A 16,401-nucleotide genomic window follows, 5' to 3' on the forward strand; every position below is an offset into this window, starting at 1 on the left:
AATTACCTCATCATGTCTTTCCTATTCTTTACTTGTGAAATTGGGTTTTTTTTTGTTTTCAGTCAATGTCTTTATGTTTATTGCTATTAAATTTTCTCTTAATAGATGATGGCCTGTTGATTTTGGATGTTGATTCTGTTATCCAGCCTATTAGTTATTATTAACTATTCCCTGCAGTTTTGTGTCAACAGTAAATTTGATAAGCATAGTATCCTTGTCATGGTCTGTCTTATTAATGAAAATAGTGAACATAACCAGATCCTTGTGACTCTCTATCAAGCATGTTTCTCCAGCTTGACCTCACTTCTTAGTCACAATTTCTGTCTGGTAGATCAAGTCCATTGAACCATAGTATCATCCAGAGGAGGGAGGACAGTGTTCCAAGTATGGGGGACAGCTAGCGAAATGATAGAACTTGACCACTGATTGTACTTGGGGGAGGGGGTAGAGTTAGAAAGAGTAAGGACTCAAGGATGACATCTAAGTTCCCAGCCTGGGTGACAGGGAGGAAGAGGATCCTCGTGGTGATAATAAGGAAATTCAGAAGAGGAAGGGTTTGGGAGAAAAGATGATGAGTTCAGTTTTGGTGATGTGTCTAAGATGTCTATGGGACATCCAGTTCAAGGTGTCTAAAGGCAGTTGGAGATGTAAGTCAAAAGATTAGAGCTAGACAAAAAGATGAAAGTCATCTGTATAGAGATGATAAGTGAAACCATAAGAACTCATGACATCACCAAAAGAAATAATATATAAAGAGGGAAAAGGCAAGATGACCAGGACAGAGCTTTGTGGACCTTCACTGTTAGTAGATAGGATATGGATGAAGATCCAACAAAGGAAACAGAAAGAACAATCACACAGGTAGAAGAAGAACCGGTAGAGAAAAGAATCTCCAGAAGAGGGTAATTAACAGAGTCAAAAAGCTGCAGGTCAATCCAGAAGGACGATGATTGAGAAAGGGACATTAGATCTGTCAATTAAGGTAATCTTTGGAAACTTTGGAGAGAGCAGTTTGGGTTGCATGATGAGTTCAGTAGCCCCAGTTCTTTTAATGCAATGCTTTGCACGTAGTAAATATTCAATAAATATGTGTTTAATCTTTAGTAACTTTTCATTTAAATGTTACTTTTAAGACATGTGTTCTGTAGATATTTCTAGGATACTTTTTTTAACCCCTGCCTACACTAGTAGTGAGCACAAAGGGGAAAAAAAAAGAATATTTGTGCTTCTCATTACTGAATAGAGAGGCCCATAGTAAATAAAAGATTAACTTTACTTAATCTCTAATAATATAAGATTTGGTTTCTCCTGAACGTTTCTTGGAATAACAGAGGTAATTAAAAGTTTTTTATTTCAAAGGATTTCTCTGCATGTAATAGCAAGAATGCAGGTGTCCAAAAAGGTTATAATTAAGCAGATTCAGTACTAATTGTAAGCAATTAATGCCAGATATGTCAATAATAGCTCACATTTACATATCACCTTTATGGTTACAAAGGATTTTCACAAACCCTATCTCATGGCTCTCCTATTTAATGAGGGAGGAACTATCCTAATTTTACAAAGAAGGACACTGAGATTCACATTTTATACTTCTCAAATGCACTTGTATATTATAATTACCTGTCTTCTTGTTTCCCATTAAACTGTACACTCCTTGAGGGAAGAAACCTCAATGTTTTACCTAAAAACTTAGTCACCTCTTTAATACCTAGCACAGTGGGTACTTAATTTATATTTATTGATTTTAATTGTTTTCAAATGGTTTTCAAACTTACGATAAATTCATAAATTGGCAATATTCACAGCATTCTTTTGGGGTGTTGTAAACATTTATATCCTTATATATAAGCATACATATGCTTGTAGGGTACTCCCAGTGGAATACCCATCTAGGAACATAGAACTTCAAATTATCTGTAGCATTTAGTCTTTGAGAGTTGGCTAGGTCATTGAAAAGGAAAGCGACACATCCAGTGTCACACAGTTACTATTTATGAGAAACAAAACTTAAAACCAGGTCTCCATGATTCCAAGGCCCAAGTCTCTAGATACAATGGGCATGCTCAGGAGGCATTTTGGTATTCTTGAATGATCTGGGGAATTATAATATAAATTGCACTGAAAGGAAAAGATGCTAAAAGTAAAGACAGATTTCATTTATCCACCTAAAAGAAAATGGATGTCTGAACCAAGGCTTTGAGGGTGGGAACCTAAAAATATTTCTTCAAAGTAAAGGAAATTCCTGTGTAATGGCCATTCTCATTAAAATTAATAGAGAAGATAGCTAAAATAGGTAAATTAAGGGACTAGGTAGAGATTATACAGCCCTTTGTCTTTCAATGTTCATTTTAGGTAACCACATGAAGACATTTTATAGAAAGACATAGGGCTATAGAAGATGTGGAATAGAAATGTAGGGCTTTGAATTACATACATATGTATGTATGTATACACACATATATAATATAAATATATACATATACATATATGTGTATTTATATGTTGTTGGTTGTCAGTTGTTCAGTTTATCTGACTCTTTGTGACCCTGTATGCCCTAGAACACCATTACTGTCTATGGGTTTCCTTGGTGAAGATGCTTGCCATTTCCTTCTGCAGTGCATTAAAGCAAACAGATATTAGGTGACTTGTCTAGGGTCATACGGCCAGTAAGTGTCTGAGGCTGGATTCAAGCTCAGGTCTTCCTGACTACAGGTCCAGCACTCCATTCACTGAGCAATCTAGGTGCTTCTGTACTTGTATACTAGATACACACATATATATGGATATTTATATACAAGGTGCACACACACACACACACACATATATATATATATATATATATACACACACACACACACACACACACACACACACACACACACACACATGCACATATGCTGAAACCATGATAGGTAAATGAGATCCCAATGGAAAAGAAAAAAGAGAAAGAAGTTAAAATTCTCCTGGAAGCAGCCATAGAGACAAGTATATATTGGCTTCATGATCTCTGTTGGTGAACCTTTTATGGAATATAGGTCAACTTTCTGAATGTTAGCAAGGGCTTATTAGCAGAGTAAAGGGCTTATTAGCAATAAAGGATATATTAGCAAGGGTCACTTAGCAACTAGCATATGGCTGCTAGTCCACTTCTATATTTTTAGTTGAGTAGGTTTCCTTCCTGTATGACCCTGATAAGACCATTTTATAATGGATGATAACTATGATTTTTAAAGTAGCCTAGCTACTACAAACAGTTCCAATTGCCCACACTTATTTTGTAATAATTTTTAGAAGATGACACAGGACGTTGAGCTATTTCAATGTCCTTACCTCATCTTGCTGGGAGCTGAGGAGTTGAAGTTTCATGTGCTTCATGTAGGCCATGGTAATTGGCATGTTGTAATCAATCATGCTGGTCACCAAAGTAGGAGGTTTCCCATTATCTGTAATGAAAGTATTTTTTCAGGCACATGGATTAATTGCATAACTTTATGTTGAATTTGCTCAACAATTCTCAAAAGTTCAAATTGTCTTACTGGAATACAGTCCAAGACACCATATGTTAATTGCTCAAATGTTCTTTAAAAAAAAATTAGTCGGATTCTCCCAAATGTAAATTACTATAGATTATCACAGAGTGATTCATTAACTCTCTCAAGTCACCAGGGTACTTCATATCCTGGCTTTCTCATTATCATGCACATCCATATATCATATTACCATTTACAATGTACTTTCCTCACAGTAGTCAGGCAAGGTACAAGAATTATTATCTTTATTTTACAGATGGGGAAACTAAGGTTAAAAGAAGTCGGGTGACTGCTTTTGGATGGCCACTTAATTGGTAAGTGTCAGAAGCACTTCAAATTTTTTTTTCTGATTCTAAGCCTTACACCTTTTCTATTTATCATGCTGCCTAGATAATGGGAAATATCCTATTCTAGTGGCATAAAAGGGTTCACCTTTTCCCTCTCTTTGCATATAGGAGCATAGTCCCTATGCACCCCTTTGGTGTAAGATGGAAAGGAGTCACTCTAAGGAGGGGATTTTTATATGCTGTTTGAAGAGGAAGCATATCACAGAAGACAGAAAAAGGACTTCAGTTAGGAAGGGTTGGGTTCAAATCCCAGCTCAGACAGATGTTGTTCGTTTGTTTTCAGTGGTGTCCAATTTTTGGTGACCTCTTTTAGGGTTTTTTGGCAACAGATACTAGAGTGGTTTTCTAGTTCCTTCTCCAGTTCATTTTACAGATGAGGAAACTGAGACAAACAGGGCCAAGTGACTTGTCCAGGTCACACAGCTACTAAGTGTCTGAGGGCACATTTGAATTCAGGTCTCTGACTCTAGACCTGGCCCTCTGTTCATTGTGCCATCCAGCTACCAACCTCTGACACATACTGCTTATGAAACCTAAATTCTCAGGCAAATCTCTAAGACTAACTTGCGAAGCAGGTGCTGATCTGAATGAGTAGTGAGAGTTGATGAGTTCCTCATTGTACTACTGAAATCAATGGTCTAGCTCAAATTGAGAACTTTCTGTATATTAGGGGATAAATCAGGGCAAGTGCATCTCTCAATATAACTAACTTGATCTCACATAGCAATTTATGCATCACAAATATCTAGATTACCATACATGAAAACAAAAGCCAAAGAATTAAAAGATTTGGGTTGAATATCTATTTATTCACTGAATCCTATTGATTCACTTAAGAAATATGAACTAAATGAAATGGAAGGGAACCAGAAAGGTTATATATTTGATGCCTCCACCTTCATAGAAGACACCATACAAATAACCCAGGCAAATGAAAGGTATCCTACTTTTAAGTTTCCATATAAACATCTTGGTTAAAAAAATCCAAAAAACAAACCTATCCATTTATGGCAGAAGATCCTCATCAAATATATTATACTGAGGACAAACACACATGGCTGAGCTCCACTTTAATTGGATACCTGAGATTCACTACCTTCTAACTGGAATAAATGAGATGATCTGACTTGTTGAATTGTTCCAGTCTACCACGTTTTTTATGAAGCCTAACTTAAAATAGGAGATATAAATTGGTATGATGAATAAAATTACTTTACATCTCAGTATTTGACTCTGAAGCTACCTTTCTGATCTGCTCCATCTGGGTTTAAATGCATTCTCTTCTGGCACTCAGAGCAGCTCATTAGAAATCGTGTCACCGCTTCTCTCGGTAGGAAGGCATAGCTCTCTGAAATCTGAAATGATTCACAAATATAGGTGTTATTATATAAGTTGATTGAACATGATTTAACAGAACTGATCATTATATTTCCAAATAAGGTACTTTATATCATAATGGCAGAAAGCACAATGAAAGCATGCACTGCATACCATGCATCATTTCAAGAAATATCTATCCAATTTGATTGCGTATCACCTAATGGTTGATAATTTGTGATGGGGGTGGGGGAGGCAATTGGTCATATCAGCATAGGTTTTTTTTTTTATAGTTCTGCATTTTTTAAAGCAAAAATTTACAGTCTGCAGTATGGTAGTTTTCTCAACAACAAAAAATTCACCAGAAATATTTTAATAGTTAGGGTACCACTAAAAATAACTTAGTTTTAACCTCTATTTTTTAAAAATTGAGTCACAACAGAAGCAGTAATTGTTAATTTTGCACTTTGACATTATCTTCATTGTTTTGTCATGTAAAATAATCTTTTATGTAAAGGAATGATAAATCTTTTGTGAATAAAGACTCTTACATTTGTCAATATATTTTCTCCAGAGTTTCTCCATTCCACAGAAAATGACACACCTGGAAATACATGTTGGCCATCTACTTCTTTTTATATTTCACATTAGATATTCATATTTTATGTTCATCATCTATCATAAATTTTGTCAGAGCAAATGTGTCTGACCTTCTACCATCAAGAACGGATTGCTCGCAATTATAGGCATATCATCCACAGACTGGTTAGAAACTAACACTCCTATCATAGCAAATGTGTACATCTTAACTTTTCAAACACCTTTCCCTATCATTAAAGTACAGACTTCCTAATGTGAAAATGATATATGATCATCATATATATGATAAATTACTAAATGTCACTACATGAAGGAGACACTCACTAGGACTCGGCTACTGAGAAAGATGATGCAGACATCATTCCTCTCTCATTAGCACTGTGACAAGCAGGAAGGGTTAGAAAAGAGTTTTTAAAAGGTATAAACTACATTTTAAAATTAGATAAGGAATCACAATTATTTCAGGTTCCATGCATCATTATCAGTATAAGCTCTGATGGACTTAAAATCAACAGAAAAGATGGGAAGGTATACACCAAAAGATAATCCAGTGTTACTATCCATCCACTCCATTAACACTGATATGGTCAACTTTTGGTTGTCCACATTAACAGAGTGATACAATGGTGCACATAATACAAACAAATGATAATTCAAAATGCATTAAAATGTGGTTTTGGCATCCCTTTTTTCAAGCCCCATATTTACCTTACTATGGTTGTTTTGGTTTTTTAATTAAATGACAGAATTAGTTTGAGTTCTTTATTACATACCACTGGTCAGCAAGTGTCCAGTGGTCAAGAAAGGTGAGGAGTGAAAGATAAAAAACAGTATAGGATAAAAATCGCTATGAACAATCTACAATTAATTAACTTAGTCTATACTGTCTCAAATCCTGAAAGTCAAACCTCTAATCTCGACTTTATTTTAAGGATAAAATATTTCTGTGGTTTTAATTTTTTTTCATCTTGGGCTGAGAGAGAGGATCACTTTGAAGACACTTTACCACAAGTTTTCATATCAGAGATTTAATAAGGAAATGTTCAGTATTTTTTAAAAATAGAGTTCAGGTTTTCATTCTCTTTTTATACAGAAGAAAGTACAACACTTACTTGATTTCTACATTGAAAGGAGAGTAAAGTTTGGAGTATCCAATAACCTATTTTAATATCTCTCTCAGAAGTCAAACTTGAAAAACTGTCATCAACATACATTCAGTCAATACGCCTTTATGACAGTTTAATATATCTGAAGTTTAAGTCCATTGAAACTAATGGGGCTGACCAATAGATTCATTAGCACCCTGGGTTTGACAAGCATGCTCCATTTGTTTTCTTCAAGCATTCCTATCAAATCTTTGTTCCACTTACATATAAAAGAAATCCTCCATAGGGAGCAAGTGAACTTGTAAAGCCTGTATTTTGATGAGTAGCTCCATTACTTTCAATAGCATTGACCCTCTTCTCTACTTGCCTTTTCTTGTAATTCCCAATACTATTTTTTCTGCAGTCTCTTTCTAAATAGACTTAGGCTTGACCTGGCGCGTTTGTATAACTCATCTGACCATTAGCACAGTTTGAAGTTAATTTCTTTTCATTAAATCATTTTTCAATCATGACACTCCCACCCCCCACCAGCATATTTTGCCCTACAGCTAGTAAAACATATGCATGAGAGGCAAATACATAAAAACTGTAACTGCAAAGTCCCACTTTTGTTTTAGTTGCTTTAGAGAGAAATAAAAGAAAAAAATGGTTTATTTTTAATAAATAGTTCTTTGTGAGATTGATTCACAGAGTCTATCTTAGCATTGCCATGTCTATTCTGATTAACAGAAGCATTTCTTTTGAAAGTGCTTCTCTAGATGTGGGGAAGTCATTTGAACCTGCTACTATCCCAGGGTTCCTGTTCCTTTACAGTATTTCTATCTTTTGCTTGCTACTTACCCTCACCAATTTTTCCTGCCCAGGCCAGAGAGAAATGGATAACAAGGGAAGGAGAGCCACTTAAATTGTCTAGCAAATATCCAATTCTCCTCCTGCTCAATTTCTCATCAAGAGGGAAATATGTGGCTAATTCCTGGTTTAGAGTTATTTCCATTTTCTGAGAGTAGATGTCAGTATAAGGCAACATTGCAATGAAGACTCAGAATTACTAGTTTTTCAAACACCAGGTCATCTTTATGCATATGAAGAAGAAAAAAATAACCAAAAGTCAAGTCAAATCATTTCAACCAGAATTTAGTGAGCACCTACTATGTGTTTGGCACATGGTACTTAGGACTCTAAGTGCTAGGGATACATGGAAAGCAAAAAAAAAACCCAAACAAACCACCAGTCCCTTACCTCAAGGAGCTCACAAATTGGGAATAATCTCTAAGGGAAGGCATTAAAATGAAGGTGAACTAGGAAAAGCTTTTGGCAGAAGGTAGGATTTGAGCTGAGATTAAAAAAAAAAGATGGGAAAGAATCCAGGGAAACTCAGAGTTGAGGATGAGGAGAGATGATGTTCTAGGTATGAGGGAGAGAAAGTAAAAACTCTCAGAATTGGAAGATGGAGTGTCTGTTGTGTGCAAGAAACAGAAAGGAGGCCAGTGTCACTGAATGAAAGAGTGTGTGGAGAGAAGTAAGGTGTAAGAAAATTGGAAAGGTAGGAAGGAAGCAAGTTATGAAGGATTTTATATTTGAGGTAACAGGAAACCACCGCAACTTACTGAATGGGGAGGGGGATGTGTGTGACATTGTCAGACCTACACTTTAGGAAGATCAATTTGATAAGGAATATAGGAAGATTGAAGTAGAGATGTGGCACCTATATCAATTAGCAGACTATTGCAAAAGTTTAGGTGTGAAATGAGAAGAGCCTGTACCAAGGTGACTGCAGTGTCAGAGGAGAGATGGGAGCATATATAAGAGATGTTATGAAGGAAAAATAATTCGTATATACTTATATATGTGTGTATATAGATACATGTATGCATGTGTGTATATACATACCTGTAAGTATATTGTATATGTATGTGTATATTTACATACATTTATACACATGGACATGTGTATGAATATATGGATGCATGCATGCATGCACATATGCATCTACGGATGAGTGAAGGGTCCTAGGTTTAACAAGATTAAAAACTAATTGGCTATGGTATTATGGGATGAGAGAAAGGGAGGAGGAGAGGAAAATAACACCTAGATGGCAAGCATGGGTAACAGAAAAAATGGTTGGTACCCTGGTCAGTAATAAGTGAGTTAGGAAGTATACTGTAATGATACTCTTCTTAAAAATATGATTTTTTACCTCCCCATTGTACTCCCAACAGAATATATAACTGTAGTCATAGATAAGATCTATAAAGAAGGGGCAATAATTCAAGATGTACTACAATGGGTTAAAAAAACCACATAAACATTGAGAAGAATCTGACATGCTCTAAATGGTGTCATGCAGATTCGGACACGAGTTCACCATTACGTGTATTTTAGACAAGTATCATAGAAGAGTGAATGGAGCCAGGAATTGAGGAAGAGGAGGATATCACACTAGTGTGCATTGGGAAAATTGTACAATGCCTTTAATTACCCGGATTGGCTGTCTCTGAGCAGGGAGAAACATCCCTGTCACAAAATTACAGAATCACAGAATTTCAAAGTTAGAAGGGTCTGCAAAATCTATATAGTCCAGGGGTAGGTGACCTGCGACCTCGATGCCATGTGTCGCCCTCTAGGTCCTCAAGTGCAGTCTTTTGACTGAATTCAAACTTCACAGAACAGATCCCCTTAATAAAAGAATTTGTTCTGTAAAACTTGGACTCATTCAAAAGGCCTCACCCAAGGACCTAGAAAGTCACATGTGACCTTGAGGCCACAGGGTTCCCCACCCATGAAGTCCAATCTGTAACCGAACAATAATTACCTCTGAATCGCAATTACAAAATGCACCTCTACCTCTACCCCTCAATGTGGCCATCCACTTTTATTTGAGGTTCTGCAGTTAACACTAATTTTCTCATGATGATTACAAACCATAGAGCACATGTGATGAATATATGATAATTATAATGGTTAAAAAAAATCCAAACAGCAACAGAAAAACAAGTGGTGGGCAGGCATGAATGTTCGATATACATTTTTGCTTTATTTCATTTTCAGATCAGGTCTCTTTAGCTCACCCAGGGTAGAAGTACAATAGCCACTCATGGGCTATTCTAATTTTGATCAGCACAGAAGCTTTAATCAGCTGTCTTTTTCCAACCTTGACTGATTCAGCCCTCTTTAGGTAGGCTGATGACCCTTTGTTCCTTAGGGCTCACCATATTGTTAATCAGAGAGTGAAGTAGTCTGATTGGTTCATCCCTACTGCAGCTCAGAATTCCTGAACTCAAGTGATCCACCAGCCTCAACTTCCCAACGTCAGGGCCAACTGGCATCTGGCATAATTCCAGATCTAGGTTATAGCATGTTAACAATGATGCTTTATATTTGACAATCTATATGTAAAGCATTATCAGGGTGGATTATCCAAATGGTAATTTAAAAAAATGTGGACCTAAAACCAATGGGCAAATCCCTTCTGGAAGATCTGTAGGAAACAGACAAGAATTTCATTGAAAGGGAAGACATTCAGGGATAATGGTCTACATCAGCAGAAGAAATACCCATGCAAATGAAACCATCAAGTCAGTGAAAGTATCAAAATACAAGATACACATATCTTGTTGCCAAATGCAGCTACTTTCTGTACCTTACTCTATAGTAGCAATTTATATTAGAATTAAAAGATCTGTATCACTGTAAAATGCCTTTGATGCAGAAACAGTACTTTACTATGCACCCCCCAAATACCCTCATATTTTGGGAGTGAGAAGAAATAAATATACTATTCTTAAATTCTTGAATTACTACATCAGAGAATCAACTATCTCTGGGTTGCTGGTGGTTTTTTGTTTGGTTCTAGCAGGTATTCAAGAGATATGCCACTGTCTGTTCTTATATGTTCCTATGAGAGAAATAAACATGGAAATAAAGCACTGGGACAGGATCATCAAATTCTCTGTAACTAATAATCTAATACTAGTTATTAAAAAACAAAAAATTACACTAAGCTAATGAGCACCTCTGTATTAAATATATAAGTAAATATGTATATATGTATATTACATATATACATATGTATGTATATTGTGTGTATACACACAAATGGAATTTCCTAGAAAAGCACAGATATGATTTTGTTGCAATATCTTACATTTCTACAATTATTGTACACATCCATTATTTAACTGAATCATCACAACAATCCTGTGAAAGAACTGGTGTTAGAATTTATCAGCACTCTCTGGCAGATTAATAAACTTATGTACAAAGAGTTTAGTTGGATCACCCAAGTTCATATAATAAGTTGGTGGTGGTACCTGTCATTGACTTTCCTGACTCTGACTACAATTTTTCAAATTAAATAGAGTAACACTGTAATTATGGGTAGTAAATCAATGTCTTAGGCAGCTATGTGGTGCAATGGATAGAATGCTGGCCTTGGAGTCAGGATGACTCTTCCTGAATTCAAAGGATCTGGCCTCAGACACTTACTAGCATTGTGACCCTGGGAAAGTCACTTAACCTGTTCGCCTCAGTTGCCTCATCTGTAAAATGAACTGGAGAAGGAAATGACAAGCTACTCTAGTATCTTTGCCAAAAAAAACCCAAATGGGACCACAAAGAGTCAGATGTTATAGAAACAACTGAACAACAACAAAAACCATTGTACAGTGAAAATATACCAATGTCCAGGCTATATGTAGAAAAAAAAAAGCAGAATCTTAGAGTTAGAATCTAATGAGGTAATATTGTACAGCATACACCTAATGAGAAATATCATTTAAAACATTCCATAAATGTTTTATCCAACCTTACACTGAAAAAAGAAACAATACCCCAAAGAAGTCAATTTACATTTAGAGAGTTCTAATTATTAGGAATGGTTTTTTAAATTATAAAGACCAAATCTACCTTTTCCACAACTTACACTAATTTTTTCCCATGTTGCTCTCTGAGTCCAATGAAAACAAGCCTAATTCTTTTGACATTCATTTGATTGAATGAAGGGTGCTATCACATTTGCCCTACCTTCCCTTCTTCAAGCTAAATATTCTACATTCATTCAATCAGTCCCTATTTAGCACAGTCCTAACTACTCCCTCACCAACCTCTTTGGGTGTACTCTAGTTTGGTAATATTGCTTCTAAAAAGTAGATTGTAAAACTGAAAGTAGGAAAGATAATGTTTGGGGGGGGGGGAGTAGAAAAGGACTGTCATCTCTCTTTTTAGATAATAGATTTCTACTAATGTAATAGCAAGTAGGGTACAGTTGGGAGGATGTCTTCCACTCCCACTCATTTGAGGCTGTCACACAACATAATCCCATGTGATGACATTTTACTATATTAACAAAAGATCACATCTTGTGATCCCTTCATTAGATATAAATACCTCTCTGACTGAGTTAAGAAGGGAACGATATGAGTTGCTGAGCATACAACTTAGCCATATCTCCATGGGCTTCAAATTCCTAAACCCTGGAAAATGTCAGCAGAAAGAGATTTTAAGCTGAAAGCTACCGACGGATCACTGAAGGGAAAAGAGGGAATTTCTCTCTCCTTTTCCATCATCAGCCACGTAGCTTTCAAGGTGGGGAGAGGGGTGCTACTTGGACAGTAGGATAAATTTTCATCCAGTGTTCAGCAGAGACTCACACTCCAGAAAGACATGGATGCAGAAAGACAGACTCTCAAGACAGGAAGCAATTTAATAAAATATGATCCCTGGCAGCAGAGAAGATATTTGGACCATGGAGAGTTCCTGTTGTTTGTCCTTCATTCTCAAAGAGAATTATATCACAATTATATCACAAGGCTAATGTTTTGTCTTGAACATGAATTGGATTTGAGTGAGGCAGAGCTATGCAAAGTCATCAGCTGTAGTCTCTCCTCCAGAATCATCAAAGTCCAGTGACAAAACAAAAATCAAGATGACTGGTGATGGCCCAGGATGTGGTGGGTGATCCTTGCCACGTCTAATTCTTTTCTCAAACACAGTTTATATGATAGAGAAGGACAAATTGTCTATATAATCTACAAGTGGCCTTTCTGCACAGGATCATAGATTTAGCATTTTACCAATGTCCTCAATTGGAAAAGAGTGATTTTCCTAGACTAAAATAGCTAAAAAGAGTTTGAAATCCCAGATCTTCCTGTCTTCAATTCTCTGTCTTTAAGTGACTCTATCCACTAGACCATACTGCCTACCTTTTTTCTGAACCATGTTTTCCCTAATTCTCCCTATCTTCACCATTTCCCATCTTCACATTCAAGTCACCACTATCGGAGGCTACATTGATTTGACTTGGAAGGTCTTATCAAGGGTTTTGTATAATTTGAGCAAACAGTGAATTGAGAAATGGTTAATCACAGTATGGCTCAACTGAGAAATCTGCTGGACAGAAACACAACACTCAAAAAGAGATGCACCTGAATTCTACAAAGAGGGAAGAACTTTTAGACCCCCATGCTAGGAGTTTTGAGTTGTTTTTGCCACATGTGCACCATATGTAAATGCCTCACTACTATTATGCTTTCAGCCTGAGTTCACTTTCCCCAAGAACACTGAAGGCATCTGTGGGAGAGACTGCTCTACGCTAAAAACAATATTTTTTTTAATGTTGAGTTTCAAATTCTCTCCCTCCCTTCTGCCTCTCCCCCACCCAATGAGAAGGCAAACAATATGTAAATTATACATGTGGAATCATGCAAATTATATTTTCATAATTGCCATATTGCAAAAAAAATACCAAGAGGAAATAAGAAATATCGAGAAAATAAAAAAGTATGCTTCAGTCTGCACACAGAGTTCATCAGTTCCCTCTTTTCAGGCGGATAGCATTTTTCACCATTGGTCCTTTGGAATTGTCTTGTATCACTGTCTTGATCTGAGTAGCTAAGTCTTTCACATTTGATAAATGTTATAATATTGCTGTTACTATATACAATATTCTCCTTGTTCTGCTCACTTCATGTTGTATCAGTTCATGTAAGTCTTCCCAGGTTTTTCTTAAACCAGCTTGTTCATCATTTCTTATAGCTCAATAGTGTTGCATCACCATCATATATACACGTATGTATGTATGTAAATAGTATATGTGTGTATCAGCAAAATAATACCCAAATCATTTATACTTTACAGTGATCATCAATAGTAACTGCTGATGTTTCCCTCCCAGCCTGATGTCTTTCTTTTTCTTGACCTCATTAAAGGGGCCATGCTCTGGCTACTTCTGAAACAGGCCTATTCAACGAATGGGCATTACCTCACCCTAAGTGAGTGCCTGCAAAGACCTTGGCCTAAAGGGCCCAAGGTCTCCCAGTGCATCCTAGGTCATTTCCAATCATCCTGATGAATATCCAGTCACTGGATTCAGATGGCTCTGGAGGAGAAGTGAGGCTGGTGACCTGCACAGCCCTCCCTCACCCAAAACAAAGTCATGTGCAAGTCATGTCATCATTTCTCCTATGGCAGGGTCTTCTCCGGCAACAAAGGATGAACACAAAACAACACCAAGACTTATTTAGCCATTCCTCAATTGATGAGTATCCCCTCAATTTCCAATTCTTTACCACCACCAAAAAAGAGCTACTATAAATATTTTTGTATTTAGGACCTATTCAGATAGGTCTTTTTTTCCTTTGATCTCCTTGGGATATAGATCTAATAGTGATCTTGCTAGGTCAAATGGTATGCATTAGTTGTACAATCCTTTGGGCATAGTTCCAAATTGTTCTTCAGAGTGGAACAACAAAAACACCAGTGTCCACAAAAACACAACAATCTGGTACATAGGACAGTGCCTGACATTTAGAAGGTGCTTAATAAATGTTTATTGTCTGACTGATAGTAATAGTAACAATACATATTATACATGTGTATATAATGTATATGTGTATATACATTATGTGTATACATGTATATTTGTGTATATTCGTATTGCATTTACGTAGTACTTTAGTGATTGTAAGATGTTTTATAAATATTATCTCATTTATTCTCAAAACATCCCTTGGAAGTAGGTGTCATCCAAATTTTTGCAAATGTGGAAAGTGAGGCAGATAGCAATTAAGTGAATTGCCTAAGTATATACAACTACTAAGTGTTTGGGGCTGGATCTGAACTCACATCTTCCTGATATCAGATACAGCCATCTGTTCACTACTTCCCCTTCATGGGTAGGGAACCTGTAGCCTCACAGCCACACAGGGCCTTCTAGATACTTGGATGTGGCCTTTTGACTGAGTCCAAGTTTTATGGAACAGATCCTTTTGTTAAGGGGATTTGTTCTGCAAAGTTTGGATTAGGACTCAGAGGGCCATATGTGGTGTCAAGGCTGTAAATTCCCCATCCCTAAAGCTGCTTATGGGGAGAATTGTTTTCATGTTATTTCTTGACAAAGAAAGTAATTGAGCCTACTACAATGACTAATAATGGACAGCACACCAATGGGGGCTCAGAATACAGCACTCTCCATAGACCCTGAGGTAGTAGCCCATTCTTTGGGATCTCAATCCTCAAATGTGAGTTCAAGCTGGAGAAGTACCATAATGAGGATATTATAGAACCCAAGATCACATTAGTTTTATTGTCTGCCATGTCAACTTTTTCCCAGGTTGAACCTGTAGTCCATTAAAACCCTCAGATCTCTTTTAACATGAATTATTATCCATAGATCTTTTCTCATTTTGTACTTATCAATATGATTTTTTTAACTCAAATGTAGGACTTTACATTAATCTCTATGATATTTCATTTTTGGAACATTGTTCTATTTAATTGAGTTTTGGGGATCCTGACTTTTGTCTCCTATCCTTCCCAGATTTGTTTCATTTACAAATTTGATAAGAGTGTCATCAAGGCTTTCATCCATGACATTAATAAAAAAAAACATTATATAGCACAAAGTGAAAGACATCTACACTCCAGGAACATTCAAATTGACATTCCTCAAAGCTGACATTGACCAATTAATGAATTTAGTATGGTCAATGCAGAGTTATGTCTCTAACTATATTAACATATTTAGAAAGATTGGCAGCATGAGAAATTTTTAATTTTTTTTTGAAATCTAAGAATGCTATGTCTAAAGCATTTCCTCTGATCTACCAGTCTAATGGATCAATTTAAAAAGATTTTTCAAAGATGCAAAAAGAAATTGAGACTCCCATTTCAGTGTGCCTCTTTAGAGGGTGACATGAAGATCCCATCAAGAAAAGGGAAAGCCTGCTCTTGCAGTAAAGTACTGACCTTGAACTCAGGAAGACCTAAGTTCAAATCTTGCCTCAGACATTTGTTAGCTGTGTGACCCAAGGAAAGTCACTTAACTTCTGTTTGTCTCAGTTTCCTTATCTGTAAAATGGGGAGAATAACATGGCCTATTTTGCATAGTTGTTGTGAAGATCAAATGAGATAACATGTATAACACTTGGAAAAACTTAAATAAAAATGCTAGTTTTTATTGGAAAAAATGGTGACATTTTGATCAAAGTAGTTTAAAATATT

At 36.3% G+C, this 16,401-nt stretch overlaps 1 protein-coding gene across 3 annotated transcripts in view; it reads right to left on the minus strand.

Moving 5' to 3' along the window:
- The window catches only part of NOL4 (nucleolar protein 4), a 439,542-nt gene that overhangs the window by 312,923 nt on the left and 110,218 nt on the right, over positions 1-16,401 (minus strand). For all 3 annotated transcript variants that reach the window (XM_072604514.1, XM_072604515.1, XM_072604513.1), the window contains exons 3-4: positions 5,124-5,235; positions 3,334-3,446 (exon numbers count right to left, since the gene is read on the minus strand). In XM_072604514.1, coding sequence (XP_072460615.1) covers positions 3,334-3,446; positions 5,124-5,235 — 225 coding nt within the window. The remainder of the gene's footprint in view (positions 1-3,333; positions 3,447-5,123; positions 5,236-16,401) is intronic.

Source organism: Notamacropus eugenii, chromosome 4 (assembly GCF_028372415.1).
Source record: "Notamacropus eugenii isolate mMacEug1 chromosome 4, mMacEug1.pri_v2, whole genome shotgun sequence".
Lineage (NCBI taxonomy): Eukaryota > Metazoa > Chordata > Mammalia > Diprotodontia > Macropodidae > Notamacropus > Notamacropus eugenii.